The 18,373-nt window shown below is 35.2% G+C and overlaps 1 protein-coding gene across 2 annotated transcripts in view; it reads right to left on the reverse strand.

Annotated features, from left to right (window-relative positions):
- The window catches only part of LOC105201712 (RB1-inducible coiled-coil protein 1), a 51,565-nt gene that overhangs the window by 20,140 nt on the left and 13,052 nt on the right, over window positions 1–18,373 (reverse strand). For both annotated transcript variants that reach the window (XM_011169866.3, XM_011169867.3), the window contains exon 2: window positions 13,705–13,913. In XM_011169866.3, the coding sequence (XP_011168168.1) occupies window positions 13,705–13,913 (209 nt within the window). The remainder of the gene's footprint in view (window positions 1–13,704; window positions 13,914–18,373) is intronic.

The raw sequence follows: 18,373 nt of genomic DNA on the forward strand, positions 1-18,373 counted from the left end.
GTGACTACTTATTTGTCTATATATGTATTCATTAGAAAAGCTAGTCGCAAAATAAAATTCTCGTGGAATAAAACGTCACTCCAAAAAGTCCGCACTGAGAGAAATATTTTGGTGAAATCAACCAAAATTTAGTTAAATGTAGTCAAATGAATTTTGTACTTACTGGTACAAAATTTAACGAAACATTTGTTAATTAGTTGAAAATAACTGTTTGGTTAAGGCTACAAATTGTTAAGTCAAAATAACTGTTTGGTTAAGGCTACAAATTGTTGAGTCAAAACAATTACATATTTAATAATTAACCATAAAATTTATTTGATCTCTATTTTAGCTAAACTTTGGTTGATCTCACCAAGTAATTCTCTCAGTATGTGCAATTTTTTCAAGTAATTTGTCACTCTAAAGAGCAAAGATTCACTCCTATAGAGTGAAAATTGAGTCTGTGCAATTTTTCGAGTGATTTTTCACTTCACGTGATTTATAGAGTATTATTGGATTTAAAGTTGCAGAACAATTTAAAATAATCAGCTGCTCGCGACTCGATGTTATTCGCACGTCCCGCGTCATAACGCAGCTCCATCCGCGCTCCACCATCTGGCCATGGGGGAAGCGTGCTTATCAAACTATTACAATGATTATACCACGCGATCCGGAGACATCAAAGAACTCGCCGCGGCGGCGTTACGCGGAAAGTCTCGCCGAGCGTGTAGGCCGATCTGTCGCAATGAGACGCGAGAAACGAGAGCCACTGAGGACTACGGTCAACGATATAGCACGCCGCACACGCACACGCACACGCTGTTACGCATACGCAGAAACGGCTTACGACACGCGGTCGTACACGTGGAAATAGCAGGTATACTCGTTGCGAGCGTGCATTTAACGAGCGAGTGCACCAAGTAGTTTTCGCGATAATCACCGTCGCGCGATCGAGTAATCGAATCGCGATTATCTTCGCGAAATTAACGTGCGCGCTGGTCGCAAACGACGCGATGCGTAACGAGATATTTGATTTACGTGAATCGCGGCTTCGTACGCAACCTTTTTATTCCATCAACGACGCGCGAATAAAAATTTCCTAGAACGACGACTGGGCAAAAGTTTTCTTTTACAGCGACCTCGATCTTGCATACGGAAGAAAACGTTAATTCCGTACGCGGTATCTGTTACCGTTCTCTGCGGAAATATATTTCGTGGCACACGAGTACGGCAGTTATTACGAGAAAACCTCGGCAACGATGTGCGCGGATATTAAATATTTATTCGCAATTACACAGCTCGTGCAATATGGAAGCACGAATCTGTCGGCCGGTAACGTTAATACAGTTTCAAGGATATAGAATGAGAAACAAACAAAAAATGATGGTTAGCTTAGCACTAGTGAACTTATTTACGCATTGTGTTCGTAAAATGCGACTAGAACTCTGTTATCGCAGAACGATACCCTGTTCTGTACGATATATGACGGTCAGATAAAATTAAGTGGTAAATGCAAATCATTCAGCAACAGACACTTTGCAACGATCGGCAACACCAAGATTCCTACGTGTCATTCTATTAATCTTACTTTGAACGGAACACACGTACATATGACTTCATGTGACAAGTACGACTATCTCGTAACGATGTTAAGGTTCTGATAAACCGACGCTGTCAATTGCACGTATGTTTACCTACCGGAGTGCTCGTCGCTTTAGCAAATGGCCTGGCGCAATATGTCGCTACTTGATAGTTATATATGAACAGAATTTTTCATTATATTTTACCACAAAATCCGCAACAAATTTTATCTCGTACGATGATAAGCTTCGGAAACTCTTGACAACCTATTAAATATTACGAGTAACGATGGGAATTTTTTAAATATACGAAAGACATTTTACAAAATGCTTAATAAAATTTACCATGCAACCCATTGTAAAATGTTCTAAGGTAAAATTTTTACAATTTGAGACAAAATTTTCTTAAGTAATGACATGTTCTTAATCAAATTCTTATAAAATAAAAATGTTTTTATATATTTAATGTTATATACATCGTCCTTTGAAAAATATGTTTGTCCTAGTAAAATTCCTGTCTTATGTGTTACGTCATTTTTTTCTATTGATAAATGCGTTATACTGTTGTTTATTCACCGTATAAATAGTGTACTGCTCAATTACCATGCTGCATGATAAAATTATTATGACCGACTAATATCGATTTCCACCACAGAATAACTTTGCTCTCGATTTAATTTACTCTTTATCTCTTTCTACAGTTCTGAGAATTATTTCTAATTAAAGAACCAATCTAAGTTAAACCGAAATTAACGTTAATCTACATTGTGAAAATGGATATAAGTTAGATTAAAAATATCACACTGCATTGTAAAATTTACATATAAAATAAGGTATATGTTTTTATCAAACTTTATCTCTACTTGACAAATTCATTCTAAATATTTAAAACAATAAAAAATCAAACTGTTTAATACATTTTGAAAATATTGAGACTTATACGGTTCAGTAAAAATAATCAAACATATTTTATATTTTACTGTGTTAAAATATAAAATATGTGTAATAAATATTAATAAATCAAAGGAAATTGCACAAAATTCTTCAAAATATAGTATTGTCGTACGATTGTCATACATTTTGAAATAAATTTTATGAGAAAATTCTCTTTGTGTACAGAAAGTACGATCCACTTGACGCTACAAATGCTTCAAAGTGTCAAGTGGAACCCAGAGTAACCTAAAAAAAAAAACTGAAGAACATAACGTACATATAACGTTAAAATATAATGTTAAGGATGTACTACACTTATTTTTAAGTAATAAAAAATTATAGATCGTTGTATATTGCATTTGAAAGTAATATAAAAAGAAATTTGATAAGTTTTTAGCGGGGAGATCAAAAATTATTTCGACGAGAAATAGAACGTCCTTCTAAATGTAATTTAGAAATACTCACGAAACTCTAAAACTTTTTACATAAGTACTTTAAACATGAGTTTCATTGCGATGGAGAGATTAATTGTTCTGTAAATAAACAAAATTCACTTGTTTGTTTATTTACCAAACAACGTAGCATAGAATCGCAATAAAACTTGGCATAAATTATCTTAAATACTTGAAGAAAGGTGGTATCACTATCGCTACCTTTCCCATTTACATTTTGTACAATAACTTTATCAATAATTAATATTTAAAACTGAAAATTCAACGATTACACTCGTCAATGTGTTGTGCAATCGATTCTTAAAGACTCAAAGTTATAAAAAATTTATTACCTAGAATGTTATTAATAAGAATATGACGATTGTATAATAGTTCGAAGAGAAACAGAAATGATACCGTAATCCTCCCATAAAAATATATTTAAAAAATTGGCGTAATTTTAAGAAACACAGTGTTTTATTATAAAATTATATATTTATTCAAAATACAGAGAAAATATTGCAGAATATATGCAACGTGTGTACGTAATCTTCCATATATATTATAGACCGCAAAACTTAAAATCTATAATGTATGTAAGGTAACTTATAGATTAGCGATAGAATTAGCATCAACTATTTTGCTGTAAAAACTTTGAAAAAAGAGGTCACATTAGGTCTATTGAAACGGCAGTATGCTTAAAGAATTGCATTAGCAAAATTCCATGCTATTGTTTAATCTTGTGTAACTGAAAATCTGTACAGCTAAATAAAATGAAACAAAAGAATACTCAAGTATTTATATATTCGTGTAACAATACGCTCTTAAAAAAGATGAGGGAATAGTGCAATTGGATGCTAAAGTGTGCTTTGAAAATATTTCGAAATATTCAAAAGTAAAAATACCTTATAAATGTCTATCGGCTATTGTCTATTGTGTATTGGCATACTAATGTCACTGAACAACGGACTACAAATGATTCCATAATTAATCACTGTAATTTATGATCACTTAATAATGGAGATTACACAAATGGCTATTACATTTACAAGGACCTTCTTCTCTACTATTCGAAAAAGTTGAATTTATTATTTACTTTTTAAAATAGTTTAATTTTTAATAACAAATAAACAACAAAAATGTGTTGTTCAATAAAAATGTTATGTTACGCACATATTCGTATGTACAGAGTTTAATTAAAAGATTTTTATAAATATTAACAAATTTTCAATTTCAATTTCGTATTTATCTTTAAAAATTGACAAAAATAGACGTGTTTAAAATGAACGAATAAATTCCTTAACCAAGATAATACGTTTTATTAGTTTCACGAATGAAAACCAGTAATCGAAATCAAAAGTATACATCACGATGCGCAATATGTCTCATTGATATGTATACGCGTGTAACGTTATCAGCGCTCGTTATCGGCGCGGTATTTAGAAACCGTCTGGTTTAGAAACTAGGTTACAGTGTTATCTACTTCTGCACGGCTCTGAATTCTTCCGTCTCGTTTTTTCCGGTCAGCCTCGAATAGGACGCATCGGTAATATATTAATGGGCGCGCCCGCGCATTCACACGTCCGCGGTAACGTCGTCGTACTCGACTGCAGCAATGTACGCGATTACGGTAAGCCCCGTGTGTGCACATACGAGCGAGTTCGTACGTGCGCACGCTGTACTATTGCTTTCCGCGGTTCCATTCGAGGTCTCTCGCTGCGCCGCGCCGCGCCGGAGCTTTCCATCGACCGCCTCCTCTCGACCAAGTCAAGCCGACGCGCAAGAACGTTCCACGACGCGACGTGTTTCGTGCTTTACCGCTTCGACCAATTCCCGGGCATTACCTTAACAATTTCGTTCTCGGGTCGGCACGCGATCCCTCCATGATATTAACGATATACCTCTTTAATCGCGCGAGCGATTTGACCCACCGTGTACTTATCGTGTTATTAATTTTGAAATGTATGCAGAATGTCACTTTACGACAGCTCAACTGTATCCTTCAGACGCTCGCGGGAAAGTTAACTTTCTTGCAGTGTAGAATGCTACGAGTCAATTATCCGCTAACAAATTCTCCGCTGTCAATGATTTACTGCGTTTCAGAGTGCTGGTAGCAACGTTATTAAATTGACGATCGATTTAATTTCTGACATTATTTCCAATATCAGTTTGCGATTGGGTTTCAAGTCCGACGCGGTCAACTAAAAATGTATCCAAGATTTAGATGTAAAATAATATTAGGCACCAGGCCTAGACCATTGGTTGACGCTTCTTTACTTATTCGTGTAAACACTTGAGCGGTCCAGTTCAATTATATTGCTGTTCAGATGAAATAATTTTGTTCAGTTTGTGACAATTTGAACAATACAGAATCGGTGAGAGGAAAGAAGCATTGTACCTTGGTACGTATTCCTTTGTCTCGCCACCCGTACAAACGTTTCAGACTGAAAGCCAAGAGCGAAAAACCGCCCCGTATGGTAAACTAACGAATCCCTAGCTACGGTATCGACCTTATAAGCACATGCACTTGGCACACGCGCGTATACAGGGTGAAAACGTAATGACCTGGGTCGCGGTGACCCAGGCGCGACTACTCTCGGGTTTAACTATGGTCTCCGGCTGGGAAATCCAACGTCAAAGTATAAATTTTGCAAAGTGACTGCGAATTGTCCTCTTTCTCGAAGCGTAAGAATGGAGACGACGCTAACGCCGTCGATATTCACATGGGAAATCGCCCGCTTACTTTCAAACCCCGTTTTACCGACTTTTGTGCAATGTTGCGAAACTTTCTGTCAGCGTGTTATTATCGATGCACGCGTACGTAGCGCCGTTCCCGACTGCTGACGCTTTTCTTTTACCCATTGATCACGGGCAATATCCAATTTTCTTTTAAAATCTGTATTGCGTGATTTATGCCAGATTGTCGACTCCAGATGTAAAGCTATCGCCGAGCCGTGTGTTTCGCATCGGCTCGATGCAAATGGATCTCTCCCTGCAACGCGATAGCGGAATGTAATTTTTTTTTTACAATGACGCGCGATATCGTATCGCAAACGAGACTACGTGTCGTTATTAAAAGAGGAAGACTTATCGCGTCACACAGGCAGTTAATTACAATGCGTGTATATTTAGGATCGTATTTATGGATACCAGGGAAATAAGTGTCGCAATAAGGTGTTTGTAACGATGCGACGTAAACGCGCGAAAGACAGACGCAAAAGATATATCGATTATATTGGTTATATCTTCGTACTATTGTGAGATATTTTAATCCTTGATTATAAATAGAGGAAAGTCACCAATGGCATACCACTTTGTTTTCGAATAATATTTCTCAAACGAAAGTTAAAAATAAAACTTTGAGAACATAAAAACAAGCTAGAAAGCTCTTCTATCGGAAGGTATAGTAGTTTTTATAATACTGTTTCGTATTTTATAATTAATGTTTTCCGTAACATAACTCATAAAGAGAGTGTACGAAATTACGTTCCAAAACTGTAGATAGTAATAGCAGAATTCACACAGTCCTGTAGTGGAAGAATTATGTTTATGAAATAAATTGATAAACTGAGTAATAAAATATATTTTTATGTATTAAACAACAAAAATTATAAAATTACGAGACTAGAATTGAACCATTTTGCTTTATACGCTTCTTTTGGATTTTATTAATATATACGTGAATTTATCGTTATTTTTCTTACTTTTAGTATTCAAAAAAATTTCAAGTATTTAAGAATTTCATAACACATTTATAAACATTTGTAGTTATAACACTATGAGGAAAATATGAAAAAGAAAAATCTAAACAAAATAATGTTAGGAAGCTACATGTAAAATGATTTAATGATGTCAATAATATTTTTAATATTATTTACAATCGCAAAAATTTCATTTTTACTTTTCAAAAATTCGTTTTTAGCAAATTTTACATATAAAAAAGCAACGAATGTATAGTATGGGTTTTTATTTCTTTAATTATCTAAGCAGATCATGTTTTTATCAGTATTAATGCAGTGCAATGTAATTTAATTTCCAAAAAATAAGGGAGTTCAGCTTTCGAGGGTCTATACCAGTATTGGCAACTCTTTTCTATCTTATAATTATAATTCAACGTAAATGTTATCTATCGTACAATCATTCGTACAATATTGCCGGCTGTTTATTCGGTCTAATTATTGTCCATAGATTTATGAAAATATTTTTCCATCTCAAAAATAATTGATAACAAAACGCAAAAAGAGAAAGCTTTACCGTTTAGTGATAAAAACTTTAATCAAGGTCACTCGAAGATTACAAACCGAGAAAAAGGAAAGTATCGCGATACCAAAGGTAACGTTTCTCGACAAATGCAATTTCGCTTGCATCTGACAAACGAGATTCAGTTGACCGCAAAGTTGAACCAATTGGATTTAGAAAGGTTCTTCAGTCTTTTCACATAATACAAAAACTTGAAAATGTCGAAAATAAGTTCACAAATAAACGTTTAATTTAAATTAATTTATTAATTTAATATATAAACATTCCTAAAATTTTTTTGGTCGTACAAATATTTTTAACCCTTTCATGTCTAACTGTTCTCTAGGAATAATTAATATCTATTCTCATTAAAGATTTTTGAGATTGTTGATTATGAATCCGATTATGTATCAACATTTTAAAATTTTAAATGACGAATCCAATGTAGCGGATCAAAACGTAAAATTCTTTATTTAGATTTCGTTAGCTGTATTAAACCTGACAGCTGATAATAAAATTTAACATTTTAGTCTGCCATTGAAATCCGCCATTTTGAAATTAAGTAATGGTTTTTTTTCAATCTTTAACTTTCTAAATGAAAGAAACCTTGAAACATTTATCTTTTTCTAGAAGATACATATATTTTTCACTTTTACTCCATTTAACGAGATATAAAAATCGAGAGGTGAAATTCACGATTGATGTTGATTTTTTGTGTGACGAGTCCTATTCTCCCTCTAAAATGAGCCCAGAAAGAAGTCGCTATCTCTATTTTTGTGCAAGACATAAGTTTTTCAAGGACCAAGATATATATATCTCGGGCATAAAAGATTTAACTTAAAATATAACTTTTTAAAATAGCATCCAGTCTAATGCAAAAAAGTTTGAATTTAGTCGCAAACAAACTATGAAAAATTATATTCATAAGAACATTTTCGGATTGAAAAAATAAAGTTCCATCTTCGTAAACATCATTTTCGTATAAATATAAAATGTTCATAAATTACAGATTAGGTTGTACTACAATTTTTAAAAATATGACGTTACGTACTAATCAAAATGTGGCAGCAACACTTTCTACTATATTTAAATCATTATTATAAACATTTTTCTAATTTTTTCCAAATCAATATTTATCAATATTATAAAGAAAGTACTTCTAAATAACAAAAATCATCGTTTTCATTGCTTCAATTTCGTTATTTATTTTTTTAAAGATGGCAATGCTAAGAAGTCCTTCGTTAAAAGAAAAAGTCATGTGATTTTCCTTCACTTTTTTTAAACTGAAAACAACTTCCTTACTGGCAAGGAAGAATTGGCACTATCGCTTGGATTATTTAAATCCGATAGTGAACTAACATATGAGTAAGAAGGGCTTTTCAACTCTAATGATATCTGTGTTGAACGATTGGACGATGCTAAAAGTACGAACGAATAAAGAAAGACAATAAAAGTGTCTCTTTCGTTTCGAGCGAAAATCGATAACTCATCGTTGAAGAAATAGTACCGTGAATATGTCTAGCGTTAAGCAACCCGTACTTCCGTCACGTTCCACGATCAATGACGAAGGCTCTCTCTCTCTCTCTCTCTCTTTCTCTCTTTCTCTCTCTGTCCTTAATCAGTTGACAATTCCAACGTCACGTTCGACGTCTTCGATTCTCGATAAACGGTTCCATTCTATTCGCGACACTCCAAAACAACCGATTGAATGTCGCCTTTCTGACGGGTAATCCCGGCGCTTAATTTAATCCCGATCGAAGTTGCGCAACTCGAAATATAATGCTACCCCGATAAGTTTATAATGACGCTTGGTATCAGAGTTCCTTTAGTGAAAGCAAACACGACGATCCGCTATCATTTAACGCACTCGAGATTCATAACATTGACGATCCGAAGAAGCTGCAGTGATAGAGGTTCGCATCTTCCATTCGCTTGCTCCGCAAGCCTCGCAGAGTCGTAAATGTCCATTTCTTGAGTTACCTTCGCCCGTACGTGTCGTAATTCAATCGACCGTAGTACGTCTACCATAATTCAACGGGTGTCCCGCCGCGTGTCCGCTTCTCGCCTCTCCCGAGGGAAAGAGAGGGAGAGAGAACGAGTGTGTGCTCGACAGAGAGATGTAGAGCTGCCTCGAATGTTCGGGAAGCATCACTGATTGACTATTTTTGCGACTCCGCGGAAAAGCGTCACGCCGCGTGCTGAGCGGCCTAGTTTCGCGTTCTATGCAACGGGAACTTGACGCTCTCGATGTCCCATCCGTCGCCGAGATGCAATTGCTCTCTATCTCTCTCTCTCTCTCCCACGCGCGCGCGCGCGCGCGCGTGAGGACGGGCCGTCAGATGGTTATCCCGTGGATAACAGAATCAGGTCGAACGATTGATCACGAGCCTCGTTAACAACGCAGGTCTCACGGCGGCGACGTCTATGACCCGGCGACAAAGTTTTCGCGACGACACGGGAGATTTTATCGGATGCATAACGCGCCCGTTGTCGTTCTACATTCTAATGCCAATTAGCGGTCTAACGGGGGTCTGGGATAAATAATCAAGTCCTTCCCATACCTCCCATTATCTTGTACTCACGCTGGCATCGTCGTGCTGGACGTGACATGTTAGCGCGAGAAAACGTCGAGGATACCTGAAGGTGTAATTAACTGGAATAGATCTAGCGCCTTTTGCGCGATTAACGCATTTACGATCGCTGCAAGACAGAGACACGGATTTACCGAAGGAAGCACAAAAACGATAATCAGCGAAATGTATATTGATGTAGCGGCTTTTATGCTATTATACAGAACGAGACGTTGAAAAATGTATACCGTACCGTCTTACACTAAACATCAGTAGTAGTGAAAAAAACCGGTTTAAGAATGATAGCAAGGTTTCAAGACAGACTTTTTATATCGAAGAATTATTCAAAATATAAAGATGGTCTTAAATATTTTAAGAGTGTTTCTCATAAATCAATTATCTTTAAATTCTCAATATCTCATAAATCTTCTCTCTTCTCTTCCGATCGTTTCATACGCAAAAATATTAACGTGGCGCCATCGAAAGATCAATCCGTATACATGTGACGGAATTTTGTCAAAGATTTAAAATTAAAATTTTAAATTTCAAATTTATTCTGGTAGCCGTAGAACAACATGTTATTTCGTGGACTTGTATTTTTCTCTGATTTATCCAATGTCTTCTGTACATATTTTATATCTTAACACGGTAAAATATAAAATATTACCCTTGTGGTGGCAGATATTTTTCTATCAATCCAATTTCCACGAAACTTGATACTCAAAAGATTTTTGAGATCGCTAACTTTGAATTCGAAATCCAAGTTTGAAAACTTTGAAAATTTCAAATCCGAATCCAATAGAATAAACAAATATTGTTTTTCTTAGAATTTGAAACACACTCGATAATTGGAGTCGCAGAAATTAAACGTGATAATTTCAAAATGGCGGACCCAAAATAATGAACCAAAAACGAAATCTAGGAATTTTATTTTCTAAATTATAAACAAAATCAAAAGAGATGTAATATCACGGAGATCACACAACTTTTTCTATTTTCCATTACGTTTGACTGAAATTTTGAATTTCATAATTGTCAACACATTTATAATCAGCTACTCCAAAAATATGTAAAAATGTGTATTTAAAAAAATATAAAAGAACGTATTTTTAAAAGTTGTAAAAGAACTGAGTAAAGAAAGGTAACATATGAGTATGTACTACACCGCAAAAAGTTAAAACGCCAACAAGGATTACTGCTCAAATAATATTTCTTGTGTAATTTTATCGTACATACATTTTTTTCAAACCACGCGCTATTACTTTCGATCTTAAAATGCAGCTCTTAAATTGAATAGTAATATTACAATATAAAATTAATAATCAATTTAATAATATTGATGCTTACAAACATTTATAAAATCCTTCCTCCTTGAAATATTGTGAAGAAAATAAAATAAATATAAAATGTTTAATTATTTTTACTAGATTGTACAGTTATAAACTTCAATGATTTTAAAATATGTTGAATAATTGAGTCTTTACTATTTTAAATACCAAGTAGAAATAAACAATATTTTATAATTTTACAATGCTACAGTAAATTGGTTGGCGCACTGTTTACAGAAGTCACAGAAGTCCCGGATTCGAATTCTACTTTGACAACCGTGTTTGTCAAGAGAAGATATATGTAGATATATCATAATAACATTAAATAATATAAAAACAACTTTCATACATGATTATATATCATTATATAAAAAAAAATATCGATTTTTTTAAATTTTAGAATATTTAACAAATTACATTGTTTGCTACACGATTTTTTATTAAACAGTTAATAATGTCTTGTGTATTTCAACTTCTATCATTATACCCATAATACTTGATAGATTGCCAGATTATCCCAAACTTATCACCACACGATAAATTTATAGTGAATTTGTAGTGAAATACAGCAAAACTTTATCTTCGGGTAATTTCGAGTAGATTTAATATGCGCGAAACATGGTGAATCAACTAAATTTAATGCGACATAAATACTAGAAAACAAAAAACTTATCGGTATGATTTATACCAAGTTTCTACTGATATTCAGATTCTCGTTCTTGGAAAAAGTCACTGCTGATCTATGGCCATGCTAGTTAGATCGTAAGATCGCTCGCCATCGACGATGCGGATTGATTTCACGATGAATGTGATTTGCGGTCGAATCACGAACAGTCTAGAAACAAGGCTCACCGTAAGAAATATATGCGTGTCGCTAAATCATAGCTCACACCTCGATCGTACGATCACGGAGAAAGAGAGAACGAGCGCGGTAATGAAGCGAGTCGCGGACACGCGGCGGTCTAACGGGACAAAACAAAGAAGAGAGTGACTAAAAAAGAAAGTATAAAATAGGACGAGGCGCGTAACGCCGAGCCTAACTGAGCTCTCGCAAATTAAGAATAACGGGATGAAAGCAGGAGCACATTATTTCTATCGAGAACAGAGCATCGCGTGACGTTCTCTTAAACTTCTTCATCACGAGATATAAAAAAAAAAAAAAAAAATGCGCGACTCGAATTAAAACGTAATATTCTTGAATATAAATTTTATGACGATGACGAATATTTCGATATTAATGTCACTTCCTTTTCACGCGGAAAGAACAGTTTTGTCGAAGAATCTAAAAGTTACCTGGATACAGATCTAAAAATAATTTTACGATCATTATATCAATGTTTTGACGGTCTAAAATTATTTTATATAGACCATCAAAATAATTACGTAAGATATTTAAGTTGGTTGTTGAAACGTCAAAACTTTCTTTGCAGCATTATTTTTCGCGTCATACTTGAATTTCCTTTATGAATCATCATATTTGAATTACTTTGATGATCCGATAAAATTATTTTCAACTTTGAATACGGCTAAATTTTTAAATACTTCAGCAAAAGCGTCCTTTCCGTGCAGAAAAATCAGAATAAGGATCTTATCGATGCCGTCCTCCCGGCAAGACTGTGCGCTAACGAACCGCGCTACGTGATGGAAGTCTCGAAATTGTCGGCCTCTCTGGTCGAAATTAATCACCCATATTCGCAATACCGACGGAATTAAGCCGTGAGAATCTAATAATACGCTATCGAGCACTGGAACGAGTTCACGAATTTATCGCGCTATGGAAAGAACCGATTCACCCCGAGAGATACACGCTGGTGTAAATACCGCCGCGCTACAAGTGTACGGACTATAATAGATATCGATTAACTCAGAAAAACGTGATCGTTTGCACGTCATCAACAATACTGCTAGTCTTCCATCACGTGTTTTTCGCATGACGATACCGAGAAATGTTGATGCAAAAATAATGTCGGTTTTTACTTATCCGATTTGGTTAAAACGACCGTTGATTGATCAACATTTAGTTCCTGGGCAAACCGCTCTCAAGTAATTTTTAATGGATACGCTTCAATTATTATCTTCGCCAGGTTGTTGTCAGCGGCTGTAGGCCCTCTTCATCTTTTCAAGATGAAGAAGACTCTCGTCTCTCTCCGTTACAAAAAACCATCGTTGTACTATCCATTTGCAGTTCCCTGGTTAAATGCCTCATTAATTTTTCAACTCCTTTCCGCTGCTTTAGAGTCCAATTTGAACTCGTACGAAAACAATTGCTTCTTTTTCATTTTTAACAATAATAATAATTGATCACAAAGTTAATATCGAGAATAAAATGACTAGCACAATTGATAGAGCGAAAACTGTGCTTGAAAAAATGATGCAAGATGAACACAATTGATCATAACCGTAACCCTTGTAGGATAAGGCGCCAAAATTTAAAACAATAAAAACCCCGACATTATTTCTGCATCAATCTAATAATAATATTTTTCCCGTTGAAAAGAAAAGAAACATTTCGTTGCGAGAAGATTTCCGATCAATACAGTTGGCCCGCATTAACTAATCACGCAAGTTGGCGTGTTACTAAGAAAGCATCACCTACATTTCGCACGATAGGGTCGCGAGTGAGAAAAGGAAGCTGGTTACTCACCGGAACCGTAATCTATACTCGGCGTGGGTGGGAGGCTGCTCTCAATGGCGGCCTTGCTGAACAGATAGATCGGGTTCGTGTCGGTTCCAGCCGAGTAGGAGCACACACGTGCAGTTGGTTCCAAGCACTCGCCTCCGCTCATGAGCAGCACCTGATGCGCCGCTACCACACCACATTCCCTCTCGATCGCCTCCATCAGCTGGCTGACACTGCACAGAGAAAAGTCAAGTACGCGTGAGCGATCGGTGGGTAGAATTGGCCGGATATTGTGGAACAAAGATTCTTTGTTCGCAAACTTTTCCTGGAATTTAATTCCCCTCTTCCTTCGTAATTGTTAGAATAACAAACAATTGTATCGATACTTAAACATACTTCCGGTTATCCAGAACGATAACAATATGCAGAAGGAAAGAGCGCAAATCAATATATAGATTAAAAACCAAAAATACTTTTAAATTTTTAAATACATTTTAATTTTTTCGTATCTAATAAAATAATAAGATAATTAAGATACGACTAATGTATATGGATTAAATAGAAGGAGATACTCCAACTTGATAATTTATTTAAAAATATTGAGTTTGGTGTAAAAAAAGTTGAAAAAAATCACTTATAATAATGATTTAATAAATAGTAGTAATAAAAATGTTGCTGCCACATTTTCACACGTATAATGTCATATTTAAGTAAAATTGCATAATTTTGCATATAATTAATAAACATTTCATATACGAAAATGATACATTTATTTTAATTTTAAAATATTTTTTAAATTTCATTCTTTCATATAAATAAAATTTTTCAAAATTCTTACACGTTGTTTGCTAAATTACTTGAAACTCTCTTTCTCATAAAACTCAATGCAAAATAAAACTCTGTTTCTAGAAAGTTTATTTTACATTAAAAAAAAAAAATTAAAACTGTCAAAAAATTCAAAAAATTTAAAACAGCTTATACATCAATCATAAACTTATTCTCAAAACTTCATCAAGTTCTCACATTACGTAAAAACACTAGAAAACTTCTTTAAACACAGTTCATACAATTAGATAGAAGTATTGAAGGTAAAGTGCCGAGAGATCTCGCTAAAAATACAAGTGAGTACATCTTTCCTCGATCTTCCACCCAGTTGAAACTGGGAAAGTCTCTTCCGCTTCAGTAAATCAAGGGCGATATCATATTTGCCTGTAGGCAAAAAAAAAAAAGAAACACACTTCGGTTCGAAGACAGGACGATTACGACCCGATTTCCGTGAAAAGCTCGTAATTGACGAGTGATGCGTTTCCGCCGCACCGAACGCGATGCAACAGCGGAGAAGTAACAAGGATAAAAAGACGATCGGCCGCGCGAATTGAGTGCGAGTAGTGAGTGCATAACGCTTGAACACGTAGCCCGACGACGATTGCCGTAATGACGCCCACGCGAGATGGACGCGCTCGCGTAAGGACACTCACTCGCGGGGTCTCCTGACGTAACATGATGGAGCATTGTCATTAATTCTTGAAACTGATGGACGTGTACTTGTTTCAAGTGTACAGTGGCGATGCACGTGCCTCGAAAATTCTGCGTGCGAATAATTAAACTGCCTCTGTCAATCACGTGCGGCTCGAGTGCACCGATGCAAAAAGCGTCGAGAGGCAGGCAGACGAAGAGAGAGAGAGAGAGAGAGAGAGAGAGAAGAAAAGAAAAAAAAAGATAAGAGATATAAAAACTAACGTAAGCGTGATCGCGCGGAGCGTTGCGTAATCGTGCGTAATGTTACGCTCTCGCGTTTTATCTAGCCCGATAGCTTTTAATTCTCGACGTTTAACTCCCGCGATTCTCTTCCTCTTCGATCGCTACGCCCGCGCGCATCGCGTATCGCCGCTCAATATACATATATATGCATTCTCGACTTAACGACATTCTAAAAAAGTTTTAAAGATTCCACTCATTCAGTACACAATGGTCATAAATAACGCTTAAAAGGAATCGGAGCGGTATGTCGGGCATCGTTAACACTCTACGCAAGGCTAACTAACGGATAAGGAGCGCTGTTGCTTGCCGAGGAACGCGAGGGCGAGGAGATGCGCGCGGCGCATTAATTACAAGAGGACAACGCGCTCGCAGTTGAATCGCCGACGGTAATAAAATTGTCGCGGGATTATTTCGCTCGCCCCGATACGGGGACAAATTGACCGCCTTTCACGGCTCTCCGCAAGTCGTAAGACGTCTCTGTGAGAGAGAAGAAAAAAAAAAAAGAGATCGTCGTCCCCGACGTGCCCGCGCTGTTCGTTACGCAATCCGCGCTCAATTTTCGTTTTCTCAGCGAAAATTGAATCCTGCTGAGGCGCCGAGCGGCGAGCGATTTAAAAGTAAATGTCGGAGTTAAAGAGATCTCCGATTGCGCCAGCAGCAGCGCGACGCCACTCGCAAGCGCCTCGCGCGTCTGGCACAGGGAAGCATAATGAGCGCGCGGAATTATCACCAGTCACTCGTGGTCGACGCGGCTACAGCTGACTACGTCGGGCACGTTCAACCGCACGCCTCGCCGCGTCTCGAGACTGCGTGTCGTCGATGGTTACGCACGTCACGTTACGCGCGCGGCGCGCGGTGCAGCGGCACGGCTCGTATCTCATACGTGCACGCGACGGGTACGATTGTGGTCGCGGCTTCTTCAAGGTATCTCCATGAGGAGAACGAGAATGAAAAAAAGGTGATAAAAAGAGAGAGAGAGAGAAAAAGCTCTCTTCTTTTATTTAAATCAGCAGTCGCACACATTTATTTGCGTGTTAATAGGCGTCCTTGTAACGAGCCTGGATGACGCATGTGACTCGTTGACGGTACTTGTCGTTTATCTATATAAAATTATCTGGATAACCATCTAAATCAAGAAATGGCTTTATTTTGTCTTTATCTAGATTAGTAGAATGTGTATTATATCCATGTGTTTTATCTTACTGTTAGATCAAAGAAATGTTATCTTTTTCAAATTATATAAAGGTGTGTACAACAAAATATTATCAAAGTTACAATTAAAAAATTTCTTTTTTATTTTAATAAAATTTTCTCAATATTTTGTACGTTTATTTTTTAAGAAATCTTTAAGGTTGTTATATTCTATTAAAACTTTTTTAAATTAAATATTCAACCTAGATTAGAATATAAATATTTGAATGAAAGCACAAAATTAGTTTTGTTTGGTACTTAAATTTTGTTGTAAAAAAATTAAAGATATCACCACTTGTGTTTTATTTAAAAAATAAAGATACTACCACTTGAGTTTTATTTAATGTAATATCATTAGTTTTTTAAGAATTAAAGTTACAACCATTTAGGTTGAAATAGAAGAAGTCTCAAAATACAAAGATATTGAATTTTATTTGTTAAAAGCAGTACAACAGCGTTTTATTTCGAAAAACAATATATTCTCTTTATAATTGGCGCCATTGAAAAATTTCATAGATTTTTTTTTAATACATATATCACTTAGGCTGAATTAGATTACCCACGTGATATTATTTTTATCTGAGGATATATACATACCACTTGGGTTTTATAAGAAAAAGATAGACGCACATGTGCCTTTTTTTATCTTTTTTTGAAAAGGTAATTTTATTCTTACTTTCAAGTTATAATTTCCTTCTCCTAATAGGAGAAGTTTTTAAAGTAATAAATGATTGCAATAAATACTGAAAGTAGTAGCGCAATGTAGTAAAAATTGCACTAATGCTGATTCAAAAACTTTTACAAAAAACTATGTTATGTTATCATGAGGAAAAAAGTTTATACATAAAAAATCATATAATTATATAAAAATATATACATATAATTATACATGGAATTTGATTGTTTTGTATAATCATACATATCATATATAATTATATATATAAATAGTTATATTACCATATATGATCATATATAATTATACATGGTCATATAAAATTTTATGATTATGTATAAACTTTTTTCCCCAAGATGTAATGTAAGTTATAAATTCCTTCTAAATTTTTAACTTTAAATTTTATTTGCGTATTGAATCAAATAAAAAAAGAAATATTTTCTTTTATATTAAATTAATATTTAAACACTTGTTTTTAAGAAATAAAAATTTATAAATAAAAATATAAATACATTGTTTTTATATCCTAAATTGTTTTCTTCAACAGCGATATTATTTCAAAATTATGTAAATAAAACGATATACAGATAAATTTAAAATTAAATCATCTTTATCTTATCTAAGATACGTTTACACGTAATTTATTTGATCTTTATCTAAATACTTTTAAGTTATCTAAGCGCAACACTACTTGTTGAAGATCGTCCAAACTCGAAGGAGCGTGATATTTTTAGTCTTTCAACTTTCAAAGTCACCTTTCTCGGAAACGAGGTCTTGTTTGAAGAAAAAATTTGTTCCGAAGGAGAGAACGTGATAGATTAAACTCTTGATAGATTAAACGACTGTTGGCAGATGAAACGTTATTAATTATTGCTGCAAGTATTATTCTTGGAGCTGAGAAGAAATATTGTCACGTTTTAATTATACGCGCAAGCGCGTCGGAATAATTTCAAACAGGAATGGGGCTTGAACGTTCAGGTTTTACGATGATTGCGATGGCCGCATATACTTTACATAAATTTACGCGCGAGATGTGTTTATGCGAAAAGAATAGTAATAGTAAGACCG

This window comes from Solenopsis invicta, chromosome 15, assembly GCF_016802725.1.
Source record: "Solenopsis invicta isolate M01_SB chromosome 15, UNIL_Sinv_3.0, whole genome shotgun sequence".
Taxonomy (NCBI): Eukaryota; Metazoa; Arthropoda; class Insecta; order Hymenoptera; family Formicidae; genus Solenopsis; species Solenopsis invicta.